General features: G+C 41.6%; 2 protein-coding genes across 3 annotated transcripts; one reads left to right on the top strand and one right to left on the bottom strand.

Moving 5' to 3' along the window:
• Positions 1-691: 691 nt before the first annotated feature.
• On the bottom strand, positions 692-8,549 carry ensab (endosulfine alpha b). Its single transcript, XM_063879701.1, is given in 4 exon segments — positions 692-4,054; positions 5,703-5,791; positions 5,794-5,824; positions 8,356-8,549. Coding segments are annotated over 4 exon segments (342 nt in total). The 5' UTR covers positions 8,413-8,549; the 3' UTR covers positions 692-3,889.
• Positions 8,550-8,985: 436 nt separating this feature from the next.
• hormad1 (HORMA domain containing 1) lies at positions 8,986-17,507 on the top strand. 2 transcript variants are annotated; one of them, XM_063880347.1, is made up of 16 exons: positions 8,986-9,116; positions 9,228-9,289; positions 9,883-10,027; positions 10,118-10,181; positions 10,280-10,316; positions 10,471-10,491; positions 10,642-10,668; positions 10,795-10,862; positions 11,439-11,587; positions 11,883-12,040; positions 12,179-12,247; positions 12,555-12,612; positions 15,865-15,917; positions 16,454-16,537; positions 16,924-16,974; positions 17,265-17,507. In XM_063880347.1, the coding sequence occupies exons 2-16, from the start codon at positions 9,257-9,259 to the stop codon at positions 17,358-17,360; spliced, it is 1,113 nt and encodes a 370-aa protein (XP_063736417.1). In that variant the 5' UTR covers positions 8,986-9,116; positions 9,228-9,256; the 3' UTR covers positions 17,361-17,507. The 2 variants fall into 2 exon arrangements, with proteins under 2 accessions (XP_063736417.1, XP_063736416.1); XM_063880346.1 differs by having other exon boundaries at positions 16,921-16,974.
• Positions 17,508-23,000: the final 5,493 nt, after the last annotated feature.

Below are 23,000 nucleotides of genomic sequence, written 5' to 3'. Positions count from 1 at the left end.
CAGATATTTATATATTAACAAAGGCTATATCACAACAACAATAATATAGCCATTTCTAAATGTGTTTTATATATATTTTTAAGTTCAATTTCAACCATGACACATTTTCACAGTGCCATTGTGGTATGCAGCAGGTAGCTTAGGTCTCTTGATATGTTTATGGTTTGATAGATGACAGCAACTTCGATGTCACTGAATCTGATCCTAGACAATAAATCAAAATAAAACCCTGGCTGTAGCTGAACGGATTTGTAATTTATGTACTGCAGTCAACTGCACTAAAAAGAGGACATACCGCTGACATTTAGAGTCACCCTGTCCTGCACTTTGGCACACACAACATTTGTGATATTACATGAGGGTGTGTTGACATATTCCTTCATGCTTAATCACAGCAGGGTTCTTGTCATCTAAATATGCGAGACATTCACACCCAGTATTTCTCCACAAATCCAACATATTCCAGAGTACGTTAGGAACTAGAATTTTCCAGAACGTGTTGAATGGTAGTGCTTCCCCCTGGTGGTCAGAGGAAGGTCGTACTCCTTTGAACCGCTCCATACGGTGTTTCCCCAAAGAGTTTCGGTCATTTGCACTTAAATCTTGTGACCTTTTCTCATGTGTTGCGAGGGATTCATACATATTTGGAAAATACCACAGCCTCACATTAACGAAAAACAAAGAAACTGTATTAATGTAAAAGTTTATTTCAAATACTGACAAAAATCCTCTCACCTACTCCCACACAACTGAAACAATCCAAGTACTCGTGTACTTTCTGAAGTCTTAAAGTCATTCCTGTGTTCTCCACTCATCCTTTTTAAACATGTAAACCATTATTTTATTTTTTTTCCTTGGAAGCAAGGGGTGCCTCTGATTTCCCTGCAGTTATCTTGGGCCAGGATGAAATATACTAATTATGGTAAGTAAGAGAACACAAGAAAATTAAACATATCATTGCAAATAAAAACAATAAAACAGACAAAGGTAAAAGCAGCACGAAAGAACTTCAGAGCACACAGCCTGTCGCTTCTTTTTACATTCTGGCACGTGTTTATATAGCTGAACGAGAGACACCCTTTGTGTTTGAAACATACCCTGCTATTTCCTCTCGTTAAACCGCTCTGTGCAAAGCCAAACATCAAGTAGCATTCAAGAACTCCTGGCCGCCATCTTTACTTTTTAAAAGCACACAACTTTAGTCTTTTTGACACAATATGATGCTTAATGCTCTGTTATTGTCAATCAAAAGTGACAAAAGCTGGATGAAGTTCAATAATGCACCTTTAAAAATGTAGGGTAGAATTTACATTGCTGTCTACCAGTCTCAAATGAATCGACTTCGCGACAGGAGCTCTGAAACAAAGATTCTTGGGGGGGGGGGGGGGGGGGGACTGGTAAAATCAAGAGGACCGGTGTTCTTTGATTTGACATTGACTGAATCAGCAGCATTTACACATATGTTCATATGATACAGATTCACATGGCCTCTGCGTCTCACTAAGATCGAGCAGAAGTAGTGTTAAAAAGAAAGGAGAGAGGAGCCATTGAATCAGAAAATAGCTCAGGCTATGAGTGAAAAGCAGGTGGGAAACAACACAAAAATCCCTTCCTGTTGAAGTCTATTTACAATAGATGGAACAGAGACAAGCAGTGCATTCATACAACACCATCACGAGCACATACGCACAGGTCGGTTCTCTTTCGCCCACTGCACATTTGACACGTTTTTCTCGAAGGAAAAGAAGTGAGGTTGAGGAAGTGATGGTGCATGCACCCCGTCACTTGGTCTACATGGTGGAGAGTGCGTTTGTGAAGGTTCCCTGAAGCCGTGTTTTACAGGAGGCTGATTCTCAGTGAGCGCCGGCGTCCAGTTCTTGGATGTGTGGACAGCATGCATTCAGAGTCTGCAGGTTTGTTGATTCTCTCTCAGAGGTTGCACCACATTAACAGGTGGCATATGAGTGCAGTGTGTTTTAAAATCTCTCTCTGCCTTTCCAAGTGCTGGGGTGAGTGCATCCTGCAGGCATGCAGTGTCCCACTTTAAGCCTGTGATGACAATCTGGGGAGCTGACACCTGTTGTGAGCAGGGTTCCTGCTGTTTACCTCCCGGGATCAAAGATCAGTCTGTGTGGTGACTCAGTTTGAAACAAAAACCCTTTGTTCTACGGGGCAATGGTGGCAGCTCTATACTCCAGCTAATGTTTAAGGGAAGTAGTAATGTTATTTCACTGAAGTTAGTGTCTTAAATTGTGACTGGCCAGAGAGGGCAACATGTCAAGGGAACCACTTCCTGTGATTGTGATATAAAGTGTAAAACATCGAGAAAACCATCTCCAACAAAACGGCGATGAATTAAAGTCCTTTGTGAGAACAAGCAGCTAGAATTATTTATTTTTGGTCGGTCCTAAATGTCTGAAAGCAATTGTCACGGCACATCTATGAAGGATATTTTTGTCTTTTCATTATCTGCTACAGCAGTTTAGTCACAATATGAGTTGAAAGGCTAACAAAGTGTTTCTTAAATCTGTGTTTTAAAGATGACCAGAAAGTAAGATGTCTGGGTCATGTTTTACATCACTCTATGTTCATGAGATCCAAACACAAAGTGAGTCAGACCAGCTTCCAGTCTGCCTCGTCACCTCACAATGCGAGCCAGATGATGGTAACAGGCCACATTAAATAGATGGATGAGACCCCCTGTCTCTGAGACTGATAGCTGTGGTGTGAAGTCAAGCGAGTCGATTCAGCACTGCCATTTCTCTCAGTCTTCAGAGAGCTCATCTCCTATTACGTGCTTGTTTCAGTATTATTTACAGAAGCATATACTCTACGCGGGGTGCTTCAATAACCCCACAAATCTTTTTAGGCTCATGGCAAACACATGTTTTGATGCATCTCGACAGCAACCAAAGTAAGACTGACCTCAGACTGGCATGGTTCCCCGCCATTAAAAATAATACAAGGACATACTCAGCTGGCTCTCGCCCCGGGCCGATTACAGGAGCGCGTGTTCATGGATTGTCGGGATAGCAATAAGGAAAGGAAGGAAGGAAGGAAGTGTGAACGTTTAAGGGCTCCGTGTGTTTGTTTTTATACTTCCTATTACTAAGCAAAAGCCCCGCTCCCGTTGAAAAACAAAAAACATGTTACATTTCTTTTTTCTTACATGTTACAATCATGCAGCATAATTAGATTGAACAGGAGAAAAGGGAGTCAAGAATTACAGCAACATGAGCAGAGAGAGAAAGCTTCAAACCCCCCTTTGGCTGAGCTGGATTTTTGTTCAACGAAGGAAGGCCTCCGTTCATGTCCCCCATTTCCTCCCGATATGGTGTCAGTGAATGCAAAAGAACTCAGATTTGGTATGCAAGCCATTATTGACACATGTCTGTCACCCCCTCCCGCTCCAGCTTGCCACCGGCAAAGACAGGGAACAAAAGGAACCAAAGAATCAAGGTTCCTAACTCCCTTACACAAATTATTTTGGTGTCATTTAGGATGCAAAAACTAAACAAAGCATACTACAGACTACAAAGTGCATTATCACTCACCCCCTCCAAACCCTGCCCGATGACACACCCACTGTGATGCATCTCGGAGCGAACAAAAAACAACTAGGGGGGTGTGTGTGTGGGGGGGGGGTGCATGGTGGGAACGCCGAGAAGGCAGCGACCTCCACCCCTCCCACACTGCCCCACCCACATACAAGCAAATGGAGTTTTTTGAACTTATACAACTCTGCCCGACATGTTAAAGCCAGTGGTGCCTGGGGAGGAAAAGGGGAAGAGAGGGGAGGGGGGTGGACATAGATGGAGGAGGAGGAGGAGGGATATTTTGATGGGAGCCCCAGGAGGCCGGGGTTAGGGTGCTTCCAGGGTGATGGAGGCTAGCCGGCTAGCTTGCTGGTCACCAAGGAGGACTTCCTCTGCGGCAGGTCCTGCGGCGTGGGAATGTGGTCGCCGGTCACCAGGTTCTTGTCGGGCCCCGCCACAGGAAGCTTTTTCATATTTGCCTTGGCCATGTTGTAGTCGCCTGAGTCAAAGTACTTTTGCTGTGAGAGAAAAGAGATAAGAAGAAGTGCTCACAGCTTTAGAAAACATGATGCCGACTGAGTTCAAAGATATCAAGACGACGTCATTTGAAAAGCGTCTTCAGTCCCTGGAATTATTCCTCTGGTCCGTACTGACCCTGTGGAGACATTTCCTGATGTAATCCCAATATCAGACCTGGGGGACATCCTTTACTGTCTTAACTCCTTACAAAACTGCATTCCAAAGTTCAGCAGAAGCTTGTTTGAGGCGTTGTATGCTTCTAAGCCCGGCTTGTCTTTGGCTTTCCATGCCTACTCCCTCTCTGAGGGTGGGCATCAACAGACAATGCATGCTGACATTCACTGGGAACTATTAGATAATTATTGAAAGATCCCTTCAACACATGCAGAAACAGTTGTTTTAAGACTCGTGATATGCTAACTTTACCTAGCAGTTTCCATTATACCTACATTCTATTTTCTTTTCTACAGAACTTTTTGAAATCTGTGGAAGTCCTGCGTCTTCTTCCTCCGTCCCGTCTCACAGCGGTGTAGCAAAATCAATACCTTCCATTGTGCAGAGAAGAGGCAGACTTAACTTGCCAACTATCTCGATTTCCTTTTTAATAGATGACCTTTATCTGCCTATGTGTATACCTTTTTTACAGATCTGTAATGGGAAATCCTGCAAAGCCAAAATGAACAAGTTTTGTTCAAAGTTTGAGGCTTTTTGGTTCAAATTGTCCTTGAATGTGTTTTTCTACATGTGGATTCCTCCAGCTCTTACATTTTAACCCATTCTGTTTACATCAAGAGTATCGTGTTGTGCTGAATCAATCCCCCCCCTTACGGGTTGATATCATCAATCTCTGATGATGGTCTATCTGGGAGTTATCTTTTGATTAACAACTGCAATTTACTTTTTGGCTTTCACTCCAGCCTGCCTCAGCTACTCCTACTGCTTGTCAGTGATTTCCCAGAATGACTTTCAACAATCTCCTGAGGTGGAAGATCTCTGGTATATATATACAGTACGTGTAGGTGGAGAGAGAAACACTTTTTCCAGGAGAGGAGAGAGAACAATGCTCTTGTAAGCTGTTTAATTTATCAACTGAAATAATACATTAAACAGGCTCACAAATAAACAATGATGTTGCAATGCATTCTGGTCAAAGGAGGAAGTATTTTGCTATCTGCTTCAGTAGATGTATTCCTGTAGGCCTGCTGAATGGAGCTCTAGATGGAAGTCCTTAACTTTGGTCATGTTTGGATTACATTTTGTACAATAAAACTCCATTGATGCCTAGCTAGACACATCTTATTATTATTAGCAAGATTAAATTAAATTAATTCACCAAATCCTGCTTTTTCAACAGTTCATTAGGAGGATGTTTTAGTGACAGTGATGCATGGAGCTTGACTGATCATACAAGATAACTCTGCACGACTACATAGCTGAAATCGTTTAAAAAAAATGTCTAGCATTAACACAAAAGGGATTCAGGGGTTTGCTCGCAGACAAACATGCCTTTGCAAATATGGGATACAACAGCATATTTGTATGGGTAATAATTCTCGTTGAATAAACACTAGTTTCCCTCTCATAATCGGAGACACAATCTTGTCTTCACACCTCTCAACATGTACAAAACAAACCGTGGTCACCTACCCCTTTCTGTAGTCTCTTCATCAGGAAGTCTGAGCCCCCGGGTTTCTGGGTCAGGCCCGGGTACTTGGCCTTCAGCTTGGCCTCTCTGCCTTCACAGGGTTTGCATTCTTCTCTTGGGAGTCCTGTGGAGACAACAACAAGCGCACGTAAGCACTCGTCTTTTGCAGAAAACCAGGCCACACTGGAAAAGCTGTTTAAGTGACAGGTTCTTATTATGGTCATCACCCTGCAATTCCAAAAATGCTGCTTCTACACAAACACCTACAAATCATTCCTCAAAAACACTTAAGCTGTTCTGAATAACCTCTTCTGTGAAGTGGCACAGAGCTCTGACAATGGCTAGTGGGAGCTGAAGATACTTCAGAACAGCATGCGCCATAAGAAAACTGTACTTCTGTTACTGTCTCTCAAATTACCATTATGCCTGACAGGGGATAACTCATGATGAGGACACGGCTTGGTACAAACACAGATCTGAAATGAGGTCAAAATGATTTTTGAAGCTTGCACACCAATAATTAACTCATGCCCTCTTTGGGAAACTTGTTGACAAAGACTATGTGCACAAAAGCATCATGTAAGGATCTGTAAAAGCTCAAACTAGTCGATGAAGAAAGAACTCTGACCCGCAGAAGTCTATCCAAGTGCTTTTCAACAAATCTACCTCAGTTAACCTTTATAATAAAGCATACAGTATTGCACATCAGACACTGCTAAAGCCCACGTTCTTAAATGGTGTTATTTTCACTTAATGTGGACAAAACAAACTGCTTCCTAAGGTCACACTTTGGCCCCTTAAATAACAAGTTTACAGTAAATATCACGGATCCTTTGCTTGTTTTCTTGTTTTTGTGAATTCATTGATGGTATAGTTAGTGTTTTTTTTAGAAAAACATGTTGGAATTAAGGTCAAGAACCATTAACTTGACTTTTTCAGCTCTTACGAAACCAGGATAGAGTTACCGAAGCTTTAGGGCGCGGTTCAGAAGACAACGCTAGTGTTTGCACAATACAATGACAAGCAGTAGCCAAACAGGTCAGAGACCAGTCTTTCACATCCCTGTCAGGCTGATTTTTAGGCCAGTCATTTGGGCTAGAAATGGGGAAAAGCTGTTAGTGTACATAGGATGAATGAAGTGTTTTTATTGCATGCTGAAATGATATGAGGAAGGAGCAGGTGTAAAGTGCACGTAGGATATCAGAATTCAAACTCCAGAGGACATTTGTGCACCGTCTGCACATAAAGCTTGAGCAAGAACTACAGAACATAGACCTACTTCCACTCAACAGACAGGATAGGGCACTCAGCCTGCAAAGCTTGCTTGGGCAGGGATAAAATGTGACTCAGGACACAGAAGCCGACGAACAGATTCCCTCAGGAGGAGGAGGGGGGGACGTGTGGCAACAACTGTGCAGATTCACTTGGGTCCATGACGAGAAATTTATGAGCTACTATATTCGGCCCCATTGCAGAGAACCTGCAGAATCCAACAACACATTCTGGGAACGTGCAGGAGAGTTAATGTTTCATGTGCAGAACTGTAAAACAACTCTCAGTGTCAAAGTTTGAAATTACATTTATTTCACACTTTACTAATGTATATTGCATCTGCTTGTTCCACTTTAGAAGTCTAAAGCCCACTTCTTCTAAACCAGTTTTTACTTTTGGGTTTGGTATGTTGATGAAAATGTAAAATAAAGTGATGCTAGCTAAATGAGATTTTTGGGTCTGTGGTCCTCACAAGACCTTAATGTTTCCCTTATTTTGCACATATTTATTGACAGAAACTAAGTTAGTAATACAGTGTTTGTCAAAACAATTACCATGTCTCAATGTCTGTACACACAATGAAGCTTCAGCATAAAATACACCAGGTTTATCAACAGTAAAATCTGGATTCACAGCTTCTGACTTACTGTTCAGTGAATCAAGACACAGTTAAGGGCTTGGCATTATATCTATAATTAATCATTATAATGTTATGTACATGTCCCAATGACAAAACATCTATTTAAATTATGAAGACAAATACTCAATCAGCCTTCTTTCTAACTTCTGACGGTCATGTCAAGTTTATTTCTGTGTATATAGCTATTATAATGCATATAATTACGAACATCAGAAAAAAACCATGTTTGCAAAGGCATTTCTCATGTGTTTACATCACTGACGTTGTTGTGCCACTGAAAGGAAATGCGGAAGCACTGTCCTACTGCAGTTGTCAGGAAAGCACAATCAGGAACATCGAGCCATGTGCAAGTCAGGCATAACCCAGTGTTTTATAATACCAAGTGCACTGAGAGAAACTACACATTTCTGTGTTTACTGGGAGACTGCAGGCCCTTCATGGCACGTTTTAAGCCCCTCCAGGACAGACCAATGAGGCCCGAGCTGCTGTAGACTCGCCAGCCAATGACACAAGGCAAGGGACAAAACAAAGTGACACACTGGCATGGTGCTGTGGGACAGCCACGACAAAACCACGTTCAACACAGCAACCAGCTTATCCTATCTCTACAGGTCTCACAGTAGTCTTCCTCTGCCTTTCTGCAGCGCTGAGAATACACACTTCACTTGTGCTAGCTGGTGTTAGCCACTTCTAGCTAGCTGTGGTTAGCCAACAACATCAAGACAGCAGTCACAAAAACCCACCTGTTTTTCGTCCTCGTAGTCCACCTGAGTGTCCGAGTCGAGGTTTTCTGACGACATTGTGTGAGTGTGATGGACAAGCAAGTGTCCCGTTTGCCAGACAACTCGAAGAGTTGAATATACAAGGTACGGTTTGATGTACCTGTACTGAATCTAATCCTCCTTTTCTGGACACGACTAGTGCTGCTGCTCCCCAAAAAAAATGGCGTAACGAGATGTGACATCACCAATGAGGGGGTGGTGCTTCACTTGTGATTGACATTTACAGTAACCAATAGGCGAGCAGTGCTGGGCAAATAGAGCCAATGAGATGCCATGAATGGTTCTGTTCTATGTGATTGACAGCCCGTTGACCAATGGTTTCACAGAAAAATAACTGGGGGCGATGCGGGGGCCGCACTGCATCGACACAAAGCACCTTAACTACTCATGAGATACATTATCAATGTAACATGTTAGTTTGAAATCTTATGTCTTATATCTTGTCCATGTTTTATTAATAAATAAATACAGAAACAAATTGTTAACAAGAGGATCTGCATCCATGTTGTCATTATTTTTTTGTAGTAAACTTTAGACAACATCCCTGCTCTGTGATTGGCTATTGGTGCCTGTCAATCAAACTAATCGCGGGAAAGGTTCGATTAACGCAAAGCTAGCTTGTATACCTAACCTTTAAAAATATAAATTGTACGGATTGTATTATATTGTTTACATTTTTTGTTCAAATATTCCTTCATTTTTGCCATCTAAGTACCAGATACGTAAGTAACAGCACCTTCTAATTGTGTCAGGGACTGTTGTGTTAATGCCTAGCTAAATGTAAAAACGGTAATTAGCTAATGTTGGCTAACTCATAAATTCTCTTTTTGCAGTTTTGATTTCGTTGTCTCTCACCGACGCAATGGCTTGTGTACAAAAAGTTAGAACTTCACAGGTAAAATCACTCTTAAAGCACTCAAGCATTAAAGTTAATGTATATTTAAGAAGTAAGTAAGCTAGTTTAAGAAAAGCTGTAATCTCTGCTTTGTCTCCATATTCACAACAGTAGAACTAGTTATTTTAGATAAAGTACATTTACTCATCCACAACAAATACGTGTAAAGTGCTTTTGAGCGTGATCATTTTATGGTATTTTATACATCTACTGTACAACATGAATATGATTTCTTAAAACAAGTTTATCTGCAGATTCAGAGTTTCTATAAATGACAAAATCTATGATCATCATGTATTTATAAGCTGCAGAGGTAATTATATTCTGGTTGCATCTGATTTATTTTACATTACTTACCTTTACCACTTGTTTTTATAAAAGGATCCACAGCATTATTTAAGTTTCAGAACACTACTATTATTTTTGTGTTGCTGGACTTGAGGGGGAAAATATTACATTGCATATCTACATTTTTTTATTTGATGTTATATTGAAGGCTCACTTGTTCTATTACAACTGTTGTCTGACTTCTAGTGTCTCTTGTTAGCTGTGACGAGTAAGCAGTATGTGATTAATTTCTCTCCCTCATGCAGGATACTCAGCTGTTACCTAATCAGGTTCTCTCAGAGCAGCAGTCCATCGTGGTTATGAAGAAGCTTCTGGCCATTGCAGTGTCTGGCATCACATACCTGCGAGGCATTTTCCCAGAGAAAGCCTACGGCAGCAGATATGTCGAAGGTTAGATTACACATGGATTTGTCGGCACATCGCAGTGACTATCAAGATCTATTACCATTTTGAAGTATCTGTCTTTTTTGATTCCCACAGATCAGAAAGTGATGATCCTAAAAGAGGAACGCAGCTGTCCCGGTGCCAACCAGATTGTCCAATGGTCAATAACAACTTGATCTCCAGTCATAGTTAAACAATGAAAGTTGAAGGATTTGTTTGACAGATAATTAGATGTGTGCTTTGTTTACACTCTCACAGGATGCAGGGATGTTTTGAGGCCATCCAGAAGAAGTATGTAAGTCAAACTCAACCTTTTCCATAATGTCTAATTGAGTCTTTATGAATTAGACATCATAAATGAACATAACCAGCCGAGTAAGTCGTTATTCATATTTCCCCGTGTCTCATACAACTAACGTGGTTAAATGTGTTGGTTTTTTTTTCACCAGCTGCGTACAGTCATCATGTCTGTGAGTATTTTGTAAATGGCTTTTTAGCAATAAATAGATTCCCAGGCAAATGCTGGGAATAGTAACTTTTTCAGCTCATGTTTTTGAACATTTCGTCTAAGTCTTGAAAGACTCGTGCTTCTAATGTGTTTCTATATCGGCCTTTTTCAGATCTACACTGACCCAGAGAACCCAGAGGTAACGTGCAGGTTTTCTTCTTGCCATTATTGATGTTTAACAAAGCTACACTACTGTACAGATAACAAGCTGCTTTGTGATCATTGTGTATCTCTTACATAGCACCTTTCTTCTCTTGTCTTTAAGAAAGTGACCGAGTATTACCAGTTTAGGATCCAGTACACTACAAAAGGAGCGCAGATGGACTTTGAGAGGTGGGATGTTTTTTTATCTTTTAAACTCAGAAGACAGTGAATACACCTCATATCAATGCAGGAAGATAATAAAGGAAAATATAAATATAATTCATCTTTAACTTTGCTTTACATTCACATACCTGGAAGTAACTGTCCTTTTTGTCGAATTGTGTTCAGCCAGGTTTATGAATGAATAACTTTTAATGCATTTTATTGCTCGAATTCAGAAGTGGCTTCAAGTTTGGGGGGAAAAAATCCAAACCTAAGGACATGATGATAAATTGTGCATTTTTAAAATAATTTCACTATTAAAGATGAATACATGAATGAAAGAACGTGCATTATTAAATATATTTATGTACCTACAAATGTCAAAATTGAATTTAAACGTACAAAACTAAGTTTAATGTTTTGTTAATGGAATTATCCTGGCCATGAAACATGCTTAAATGATGGACCTGTCAGAATGAAAAGTGGTGACCTTGCTACAAATTGTTTTACAGATACAGAATGAGTACTTGGCAAAAGTGACTGAAACTGCAGCTCTTAATTGATGATTTCTGTTCGTATCTCCTTGTACCGTTTCTTCGTCAGCAACAACGACAACGAGGTGTCGTCCATGATGTGCGGCAACACTAAGAAGGCGAGCATCCTGCTGGTGAGGAAGCTCTACACTCTGATGCAGAACCTCGGCCCTCTCCCTGACCACGTGTGTCTCAACATGAAGCTATCCTACTACAACGGTAACACACAGCACACACACACACACACACACACCCAGCATAAGTGAGACATAAAGTAAAATGAGCTTTGCACATGTTTGATTTTCCAATGAGCATGCACTGCTCGAACTCTCCGACATGTGCTGCAGATTCAAGCCCTCAAATATTATATGTAGTTGTCAAATATGTGAAGAAAACTTAGTAGATTGAGAAACTGTGTGTGTAGGAAGCTTTGATTTGTCAGCCATCAGATTTTCCTCATGGCCAGACCTGCTGTTTTTTCCTAGTTGAGGTTTTGTCTGTTTGTCTGTAACAGTCACTCCTCAGGACTACCAGCCGCCGGGCTTCAAGGACGCTGACGGCGACACCATGGAGTTTGAGAAAGAGCCGGTTCAACTCACCATGGGGGAGGTGAACACTCCCTACCATACTCTGAAGCTGGACATGGCCACAGAGAGGCAGAGACTGGAGCAGGTAGATGTAAACCTCAGTGAAGCAATGGGAATCCTGTATATGCTCTCTCTCTTTGAGGTTGTTTTCACCGTCTTTAGTGGACGCCTGGGTCTTTGAGCTGAGTTGTGATGAGCTGTGCATGTTGCTTAATGTCTGCAGGTGGAGGAGAGTGTTAGCATGACGGAGAAGTGGGTTCTAAATATGGAGGAGGAGGGAGTCCTGTCGCAGGTCAGTGCATGCAAAACTGCTCTGAAATGCAGATTATTTGTTTGAGCATTTCATTTATCACCTTTAAGACCGGTGTCACGCCTTCCCCCCAAAAAAGGATAAGAGAGTTTGCGACGTGTCCAACAGCCTCGTGATTGACACATGTATTGGGACATTTGTGAGGCTACAGGTCCAATGTATTTTTGTGTGTGTGTGTGTGTGTGTGTGTGTGTGTGTGTGTGTGTGTGTGTGTGTGTGTGTGTGTGTGGGGTCAGCATGTTGACACTTTCTGATCCTGGTGTTGAGATACACATGTTTTAATCTCTAGACTCATGTGATTGAAGACGTGGAGAAACCTGACGACAGCACAGACTTGGACAACACGGGTAAATCCTCCTCACACTTCAACTGCCATACATTTTCCAGGGTTCACTTTGGCCTTGTTTGTGTTAGGGCTGACCTCAAATAATCGATTAATCGTTGGTCGACCAAAAAAAATACTTGTCGACCAAATTCCATTGGTCGATTGGTCGCAGGGGAAAAAAGCCGCGTCTCGTCAAAGGGCTTCCGGGACTTTTAATTTGAAGGGCGTGACAAGAAAGACGTTAAACGGTTTTGATTTGTTTGACAAGGACAGCATCGACTTATTTGGCTATCATGTCTGGAAGGAGCTCTAAGATATGGGAGCATTTCGAAAAGGATAGAGATGACCCAAAGAGGGTTATATGCCAAATTTGCAGAAAAACATTTGCCTATCATTCGTCCACGACGAACATGATTTACCACCTCAAGAATGTAAGTAGCTTAGCCTACTAGCCTAGCTATCCTATGCGATGAAGTTAATGCAATTAGGCCTATTATAAATATATATAAATTATAAATAATACATTGAATTAATAAATAATGAATTAAGTACATTTAGTTTTGTCGCTAGTATTGGTAAGGCTAAATTATCCAGCTCACTGGTTAACTTATTATTTAAATCTCTACAGGCGCATCCACTTTATTGCAATCTAGCCCCCTCCACCTCCACGTCATCCTCATCATCCTCCTCATCCTCCTCATCATTAACGCAGCAGAAGCTCACAATGAAAGCCCCTCTGTCTGAAAAAAGGAAGAGAGACATAACTGACAAAATAGCTGACTTCATAGCGCTGGACATGCGACCTGTGAATATCGTCAGTGGTGAGGGATTTAAAGATCTAATTAATTGCCTCGAGCCCGGATACAGCCTGCCAAAACGTGAAACAGTGATGCACGCGATTACAAACAAATACAGCACAATAAAACAAACACTCCAGGGCAAGATCGATAACTGCAAAGCACTCAGCTTCACAACAGATGCATGGACATCTAACCAGATGGAAAGTTACATGACGGTCACAGCGCATTTTATTTCGGATAACTGGCAACTGCATTCATTCGTGCTGGAAACGAAAGAGTTGGGAGTGAGCCACACAGCTGTCAACATAGCAGAGCGACTCAGCGAAGTCATGGCAGACTTTAAAATCCCCGCGGAAAAAAGGGTCGCTCTTGTACATGACAATGCCGCGAACATGGTGCTGTGCGCCCATCAGTTAGCGCGTAACCCGTCCTGGGGTAACGTCCAAGGAGTTCGTTGCGCAGGGCACACTTTGCAGCTGTGCATCAATGCGGCTCTTAAAAAAGATCCCATTTGCCGTGTCATAGCAGCTGCCAGACGTCTTGTTGGACATTTTAAGAAAAGTGCCAAGGCTACAGCGGCTCTCACTGAAAAACAAACACAACAGAACGTGGTTGAACACAAACTCATCCAGGATGTCTCCACGAGATGGAACTCCACTCACTGCATGTTGGAGCGCCTTCTGGAACAGAGGTGGCCGGTCACCGCTGTACTTTCCGACCCCGTTAGCGTTACCACACACAGATCTGACCGCGATTTGGATCTCACCACGGTCCAATGGAGGATAACAGAAGACATAGTGTCGGTGTTGAAGCCGATGGTCACACTTACAGAGTTGCTTTCACAAGATCTTAATGCATCTCTCTCTGCCACGCTGCCCATGCTCATAAACATGAAAAGACGTCACCTGTTGCTGCGCGAGGATGACAGCGCGGCCGTGACAGCACTGAAGAAAACACTTGGTGAGGAAATTGACAAGAGGTGGGAGCTAAACAAGGAGCTGCAGTCCAGCATTTACATCAAAGCTGCTGTCTTGGACCCACGCTTTAAAAGCTTATCGTTTATGGAGGAAGAGAAACGCAACCAGGCATACACTACGGTGTTGGATTTAGCTGAGAGTCTATCTCCAGCAGAAGAGCCTGCCCAGACACAGCACGCCAGTGGGGACGACAACGAACCCGGGCCTGTACCACAGAAGAAAACAAAAAAGAATGAAAAGCAGGACGAAATATCCATGCTGATGGGTACAGATGAGGAGCTGCAGACAGAAGAACAGAACAATGAAATGAAATGGTACTTGGAGGATAAAACAAAAGTTGAGTCGGGACCGCTAGCATGGTGGCAAAAAAACGAGGAGCGTTACCCGAAGCTGGCCAGAGCAGCCATGCGTATTCACTCCATCCCATCCACGTCCACACCATCGGAGCGCATCTTCTCTAAGGCCGGCTTCATTGTTAGCAAGACGCGGAGTTCACTTCTCCCTGACAATGTGGACAAATTGGTCTTCCTTTCTCACAATTTGAGAAAACTCAGAGCCGAGGACAAATCACTGTGAGCTTCAGGTTTTTTATGCAAGTCTACCTCGTTGGTCTGTTAATCTGCACTGTCTGTTTCAAATTAGGCCTATTTATTAGTTTAGGGCTATTCATGTTTGCCTATTTTACAGCAATCATATTTTTTTTCGTTATGTACATTTCCAAAAGAAACGAAAATAATAATATGTTTTTTTTTTTAATTAGTTTAAGGCTGTATTATTATTTTTGGTTTTGTTGAATTGTTGCATCATCATTCAGTACGTGTGTGGCGCCTGTTTAAAATAAATAATCAGAATGTTCAAACTCCGTCTGTCTTTCTGCGAACGTCGGGTTTTTTTCTCACTCTCCGACTGAGAGAAGAACTTGTGTAGGCTATAGGCCTAGTGTTTAGATGAACCAGGAAACATTTTGTTAGTAGTCACACAAGGTTACTCCTGGCGTTAGTGGTAAATGTGAATAGATGCGGTAGCCGGGCATTAAAGGTAAAACTTCACAGATGTGTATCCCGGTCAAAATTGTAAAAAAAAAAAAAAAAAAAAAAAAAAAAAAATTGGGGGGGGGGGGGCGATTAGTCGATTAGTCGGAGTAAATGACGACCACTGGTCGACCAACAAAATCCTTGGTCGGGGACAGCCCTAGTTTGTGTTGTATAATGTCTCCAAAATGCAGAACGATATGCAGGTTTTTAGGAGATTAAACCATCAACATCACTATAAACCCGGTAGATGTTCTAATCTAAGAGTGAGGTTTATAAAAGGCTTCATAAAGTCTTTAAAAGCCTCATTTAGGATTGAATTTATGTATATTAAATATCAGCTTGGAGCTCTTTTTATGACATTTCTATTAAAATATGTTTAAACTTCATTGGATAAAATGAAACCCTACTTTTGATACTTATACTTGAAACTATATGAACATCTTTTCTTTTTTCTGAACCCAAGAGATCCAGACGAGCTGCCATGAGAACATCGAGAGCTGTGAGGAGGTTATAGAGGTACGTGAGACATTAACTACACCAAGCTCAACTCATTGTTAGCATTTTACACAAAATATAATGGGGGAAAAGCAGAATGTATGCATTAAAATACAGATAAAACTCAACCGAATCATTCTTAATTTGATTTTGAAACCTTGTCAAGTGGAGATTGTCAGTGAGGAATCAAAACAGAAAAGCAATTCCTTATCAAATGGAAGTTTTTGTGTCCTATTGACAACAAGTGGAAAGAACTAAATAAAAAAAAGAAGTGAAAAGACAGTTTTTATTTTCCATATTGCATTTGGGACTTCTGGGAATGTATTCTTTCTCCACTTAAAGAACCTGATAAACAACAAAATGTGTGAAGGCAGCAAAGACACAATTGAAATGTGAGAAGCTACTTTTTAAGTCTAGTATAATGTACTTGCAACACAAGGAAAGGTCACAAAAGACGAGGGGTTTGCTAGCAGAATGACTGCAGGCTCAGTGTCACCTAAAGCCCCTCTGAGAGCGCTTAATGATGGGTGTCGTCACGGACCATCTGTCCCCCTCAGATGGACACTCTGGTGAAGAAGACCTCTGACATGGAGATGGACCTGAAGAGGACCAGGAGTGGACGCATCATCGGGTCCACCACGGTCAGTGAGCCACTTTAAAACTCAACAAGTCGCTCTGTACTGTAAGAGCTTCAACCTGAGGAACATCTGTACTCTTTTTACTGACCAACAACTGGGAGACGTGTGTGTGTAAATGAAGCCATCGGGATCAGAGTGATAAACAAAGGGGGAAAGTTTATATCATACTTTACTCCACACACTCCTTATTTTAAGAGTGTGCCATCTGTTGTAGAAAGCTGACACTGGGGCTTTTCCCTTTCCTGCAGTGTGTTATATAGGCATGTAAAGGGTCTGCAAAGCCTCAAATGAAAAGGATTAGAAAGAAGAAGAAGCCGAGTACAGCATATGATCCTCTCTTACAACTGCTTCGGTGTGTGTGTGTGTGTGTGTGTGTGTGTGTGAAGCAGACAACCCTGACAGTGAACAACAAGACCCCAGCAGCTAAGAAGAACAAAATGGTGAGAAACTAATCTTTAATGTGTTATTAAACTCTAATCCGAACCGTCATTTCATATGAATAAAAGCTGTAAATGCCAGCAGCAAATACTGAAGCTGCACCTTCACATAAAACGCTTTTCTACTGAAGACACGGGATGGATTTTTTTTAAACGGACAAGGCGTACGAGGCCGTAGGTTTGCTTCTCAGATGAGTCAGCGCCGATTCTCGGAGTGGGATGTTGTCTGTCAGTAAAAATAAAAATCTGTGTTTGACTTTCTGCCAACCGGGTGTGTCCTCTGTTTTGTTCAGGTTTGTCAGTATGAAATCCCCAACAGCCAGGGGACGCCGTCGTCCTCCGTGCAAAGCAAGAAGCGCAAGTTCAGCGAGCCCAAAGAGCGGTACTGACCCGGCACTGCACAGCTGTTGTGATTCACATTGATGTATATTTTAATGGAATTGATTTGGTCTGTGATGTTACGGTGTGTCTGAATGCAGCGTTTATCCACATTCTGGACAGCTCACATGTTTGAAGTTGGAGTACGGATGTTTTTCTTGCCGCAGTATTTAAGTTCAATTGTATTGTTTGTTTGACAAAGCAGGATTTGACACTTAACGAAATATAAAAGTGCATCTGATTTCGTCACTCGTCGCAGTGTATGACTTTGTGCTTTACAACCAACATTAAAAGCTCTAAGAAAAACACATTTTAGAGTCCGAAAAACAACATGAAAATACAAATAACACAAAGTGAGTGAGACGGGTATAAATACAAGTATGAACGCCTGTGCAGTTTAAGATACGGAAAGCATTTTAATGAGGTCAACGGCAGAACAGTTGCAGTTTTTCTAGGATTGTTCTATAGAGAATATTTGCAGCATAAAAAAGCCTACAACATTTAGACAGCTTGATATATACGTTGGTTAATCAAAGCATCAAAAGCATGTCTGACAGTAAACATAACAAGCTGGATGTTTTTCTGCTGATAGAAAATATAAAAGGATGAAAAGGATGTGGTTCTTTTTGCCACGTTGCTCTTGATATCAAATATAAAGCAAAAGCAGAGAGGGAAGAAGTACTCAGATCTTGTACTTGAGTAAAAGTAGAAGTACTCTGGTCTTGTACTTGAGTAAAAGTAGAAGTACTCAGATCTTGTACTTGAGTAAAGTAGAAGTACTCAGGTCTTGTACTTGAGTAAAAGTAGAAGTACTCTGGTCTTGTACTTGAGTAAAAGTAGAAGTACTCAGATCTTGTACTTGAGTAAAGTAGAAGTACTCAGGTCTTGTACTTGAGTAAAGTAGAAGTACTCAGATATTGTACTTGAGTAAAAGTAGAAGTACTCTGGTCTTGTACTTGAGTAAAAGTAGAAGTACTCAGATCTTGTACTTGAGTAAAGTAGAAGTACTCAGGTCTTGTACTTGAGTAAAAGTAGAAGTACTCTGGTCTTGTACTTGAGTAAAAGTAGAAGTACTCAGATCTTGTACTTGAGTAAAAGTAGAAGTACTCTGGTCTTGTACTTGAGTAAAGTAGAAGTACTCAGATCTTGTACTTGAGTAAAAGTAGAAGTACTCTGGTCTTGTACTTGAGTAAAAGTAGAAGTACTCAGATCTTGTACTTGAGTAAAGTAGAAGTACTCAGGTCTTGTACTTGAGTAAAGTAGAAGTACTCAGATATTGTACTTGAGTAAAAGTAGAAGTACTCAGATCTTGTACTTGAGTAAAAGTAGAAGTACTCAGATCTTGCACTTGAGTAAAGTAGAAGTACTCAGGTATTGTACTTGAGTAAAAGTAGAAGTTCTCAGGTCTTGTACTTGAGTAAAAGTAGAAGTACTCAGATCTTGTACTTGAGTAAAGTAGAAGTACTCAGATCTTGTACTTGAGTAAAGTAGAAGTACTCAGGTCTTGTAATTGAGTAAAGTAGAAGTACTCAGGTCTTGTTCTTGAGTAAAGTAGAAGTACTCAGATCTTGTACTTGAGTAAAGTAGAAGTACTCAGATCTTGTACTTGAGTAAAAGTAGAAGTACTCAGATCTTGTACTTGAGTAAAAGTAGAAGTACTCTGGTCTTGTGCTTGAGTAAAAGTAGAAGTACTCAGATCTTGTACTTGAGTAAAAGTAGAAGTACTCAGATCTTGTACTTGAGTAAAGTAGAAGTACTCAGGTCTTGTACTTGAGTAAAGTAGAAGTACTCAGACCTTGTACTTGAGTAAAGTAGAAGTACTCAGGTCTTGTACTTGAGTAAAGTAGAAGTACTCAGATCTTGTACTTGAGTAAAGTAGAAGTACTCAGATCTTGTACTTGAGTAAAGTAGAAGTACTCAGTTCTTGTACTTGAGTAAAAGTAGAAGTACTCAGATCTTGTACTTGATTAAAAGTAGAAGTACTCAGGTCTTGTTCTTGAGTAAAGTAGAAGTACTCAGATCTTGTTCTTGAGTAAAGTAGAAGTACTCAGATCTTGTACTTGAGTAAAAGTAGAAGTACTCAGGTCTTGTACTTGAGTAAAAGTAGAAGTACTCAGGTCTTGTACTTGAGTAAAGTAGAAGTACTCAGATCTTGTACTTGAGTAAAGTAGAAGTACTCAGATCTTGTACTTGAGTAAAGTAGAAGTACTCAGGTCTTGTACTTGAGTAAAGTAGAAGTACTCAGGTCTTGTACTTGAGTAAAGTATAAGTACTCAGGTCTTGTACTTGAGTAAAGTAGAAGTACTCAGATCTTGTTCTTGAGTAAAGTAGAAGTACTCAGGTCTTGTACTTGAGTAAAGTAGAAGTACTCAGATCTTGTACTTGAGTAAAGTAGAAGTACTCAGGTCTTGTACTTGAGTAAAGTAGAAGTACTCAGATCTTGTACTTGAGTAAAGTAGCAGTAATCAGATCTTGTACTTGAGTAAAAGTAGAAGTACTCAGGTCATGTACTTGAGTAAAGTAGAAGTACCAGAGTGTAGGAATACTCTGTCACAGTGAAAGTATTCTAAATGTTCCTCCAGTGAAAGTAGAAAGTACTCTCATCTAAATGTACTTAAAGTAGCGACAGTAAAAGTAGTCATTGTCTGATTGGTCCATTTCAGAATAATATCTCTGATATGTTTTATAATGATTGATCATTAAAGTGTTCTCAGAGCTGGTAAAGGTGCAGCTAGTTTGAATGGCTTTGTATACTGCAGGGTAGCTGCTGGATTTACTGCAGGTGAACTACAGTCTGATTTAAGGGAGATTATATTTACCATCATTAATCCTAATCTGCCTAGCAACTAAAGGGATTCAATAAATGTAGTGGAGTAGAAGTAATAAGTAGCATTAAATGGAAATACTCAAGTAAAGTAACTCAAAAATGTACTTAGTTACTTCACAGATTTCTCTGCATTTTTGAAGTAAACTGGTGTGTGTGTTAGTGTCTCAGTGTGTGCTCCTATACAACAAACAATGGTGTCGGTATAAAAAGAGCAGCATGCAGAGAGTACAGTCATGCAGGAGGATGATGTGTGCCAGGGTTTTATGAGTCATGTTTTTATTAACTGGCAGAGATAAGGAAGCTTGTAAATGTATGTGCAGAAGAGCACAGAATCGTTTTACTGCATTATGTATACATGTGTGTGCTGTATAGTGTACAAAATCAGTGGACCGGGCTCAGATGAATTGATGCAGGAGTGCAGTGGCAACGCTCAGCCGCTGCTTCCATCAGCATTAACAAGACATGTCCGTGCTTGCTTGTTTTATAAAAAAGTAAATCTTACGGCTTTAAGGATCTACCGGAAAGAAGAGAAAGAATCCCCTCTGAGACAGAAAACTCCTGAAAAACAAACCCTCCATCTTTAACTCAGCGCCATGAAATGCCACCATTTGCATGTGAGGTGACTGAAATGAAGCTGTTAAGTGAAAGTGGATTATATCTGTACACAGTGACCTTTGGGCCCAGATAAGGGCCCATCAGCAGCCTCCCGCCCGGCGAGCTGTGTGTTTTTAATCTCCCATTGTTTTTCCCAGAGAGAGGGACATTTGCTGATAGACTGCCTTAACCCACTGCGGATCAATACTGCAGGAAGCCTTTGTGATGCATATCCAAGCAGCCCCCACCTATCTGTGTCTGCAGCAGCAGGCCAGAGGGGGTGGGTGAGGCGGTTGGGGGGGGGGGGGGTTTGGGGTGGTTGGGGATCTCAAGACTCCATCAAATCAGCCCTCACTTCCCAACACGGGCATTGTCTCGGCCACTGCATTTATTTCATTGTCTCTGGTTCTTTATGGGTATTTCTGATGGTGGACAATACGCACACAGCATCGACGCGCTTTATGAGCTGTGAAATGAATCAGGGGTTACCTCACCTCCCAGCCCCAGCCACCCCCCCCCCTCCCCCCTAGCTATAGTGGCATTTCTCAACATGTATTTTTTGTATTATTTCGACAGCAGCAGGGGGTTCTCTGGGTTATTGATAAGTAATGAAATGCAATGAGGGCAAAGGCAGCTTCTGTGCACGCCCAGTCATGTGTCGGAGATAAGCAGCATCCCGGCTGTAGACGTTACCGTAACGCTGCATCACAGAAAGGAAGCGATGCACAGGAGCCAAACGTGAACGAAGGAAACAAGTGGAAATTATGCATATTGAGAAATCATCTTGGAGGAAACCCCAAGAGAGGACAAAGTTGTAGACTTTAGTTTATGCAGTTTTCCATGACATATTAGTTGAGAATGAAAGGCTTGCTTTGGGGAAACTTATGATTTCTTGACCAAAATGTAGTCTACTGGAATGCCATCCATTCCCGGAGCTTCTTTAGAGGAAAATTATTAACAGCTGATTTAATTTCTGTACAAATAAAGTCCTTTTTTAACTATCGGTTGTCTCTGGATAACACTTAGCTAGGTGTTTACCCGATTTCTCTGCGGGCATAGAGAGGCCCTATTATGCTTTTGTTGTGGGGGTCTCCCTGTCCTGTAGTGTGTTATATAGGTTTTTGTGTGCATGTAAATGGTCTGCAGAGGCTAAAATCCCAGTGTGCATCCATTGGACTCCTTTTGTTTACTTCCAGAACATAGTGACATCACTATATAACACTTGTGCTTCTATTGGCTAGCCCTCCAACAGATTGTACGTGACCTTTCAGAGCAGGCTGGGCTCTGGTTTCAGACAGAGGGTGAAAAGAGGAGCTGCAGCACAGACAGTATGAGAAGAATAAAGAGCTTTCTGAACATTAAAGCATGGAGACATGTCCCAGGAGAGACACTACATACTGATATGACCCTGAAATGAGTTCATATTTGAGCATAATATGTCCTCTTTAAGTTGGCTGGAGTTTCTGGAGTGCTGCATTTCAATTCCTGTAATTCGTTTGACTGAAAATGAAAACATATACATGTGTTAAGGGTAGGAAATTGTTCCTTGCAGCACATATCTATAGATGGAGGCGGGGAAAGGAATCTAAATTGCATTTTTATTTTGCCTCCACCGTCCATCCTTCACTCCGACGGTGGGACTCTACATCATTTCTGTACACACACGTCTCCCGGAAAATGAATTCTGAAATTAAATTCAGGGACACACGTCCAGCGGCCAGTGTTAACAGATCAATCAGCTGGCCAAACAGTAGGGGGGGGGGGCTCGCCGGACGCCCCTACGGACCAATCAGAGATCACGGTCTGGCCCCAGTCTGAGTCGATAGCTTCGGTGCGGGGTCGCCCCGTCATACGGTCAAGGCAAGACACCCTGACAGACTGATGGACAGACAGCCGCAGTCCATCCCAGGGCTCCGTAGATTAAAGCCAGCTTCTGTGGGTCTATAGTGGAGGTGCGGTGATTGTGCCTGCAGGGCGTATAGGACCCCAGGGGGGGCTGGGCTTCACAGGAGGAGGGGGAGGAGCGAGGGATGCAGTGGACACCCAGCCTAGGGACCGTGACCCCTCTGACCTTGCCAGAAGGGCAGCAAATGTTTCCGAGCTGATTAGCGCTTCCCCTAGCAGAGAACCCTGCTCCCTGTTAACCCTTTGAATCGGGTAGAGGGCAGAGATGTTGGATTAGACCCAGGAAATATGTCAGTCACATATTTCCCAGTTTAAATAAAGGAGA

This window comes from Eleginops maclovinus, chromosome 3 (assembly GCF_036324505.1).
Source record: "Eleginops maclovinus isolate JMC-PN-2008 ecotype Puerto Natales chromosome 3, JC_Emac_rtc_rv5, whole genome shotgun sequence".
NCBI classification, from domain to species: Eukaryota; Metazoa; Chordata; class Actinopteri; order Perciformes; family Eleginopidae; genus Eleginops; species Eleginops maclovinus.
This window is presented reverse-complemented; position numbering and strand designations above follow the sequence as displayed.

What these genes read in the sequence shown, in the direction of transcription:
- hormad1 (XM_063880346.1), top strand. Translation starts at nt 9,257, where the DNA reads ATGGCTTGTGTACAAAAAGTTAGAACTTCACAG. An exon ending in AGGCCATCCAGAAGAAGTAT is followed by an intron (nt 10,317 to 10,470) that starts GTAAGTCAAACT and finishes TTTTTTCACCAG; the next exon opens with CTGCGTACAGTCATCATGTC. An exon ending in TGCGTACAGTCATCATGTCT is followed by an intron (nt 10,492 to 10,641) that starts GTGAGTATTTTG and finishes GGCCTTTTTCAG; the next exon opens with ATCTACACTGACCCAGAGAA.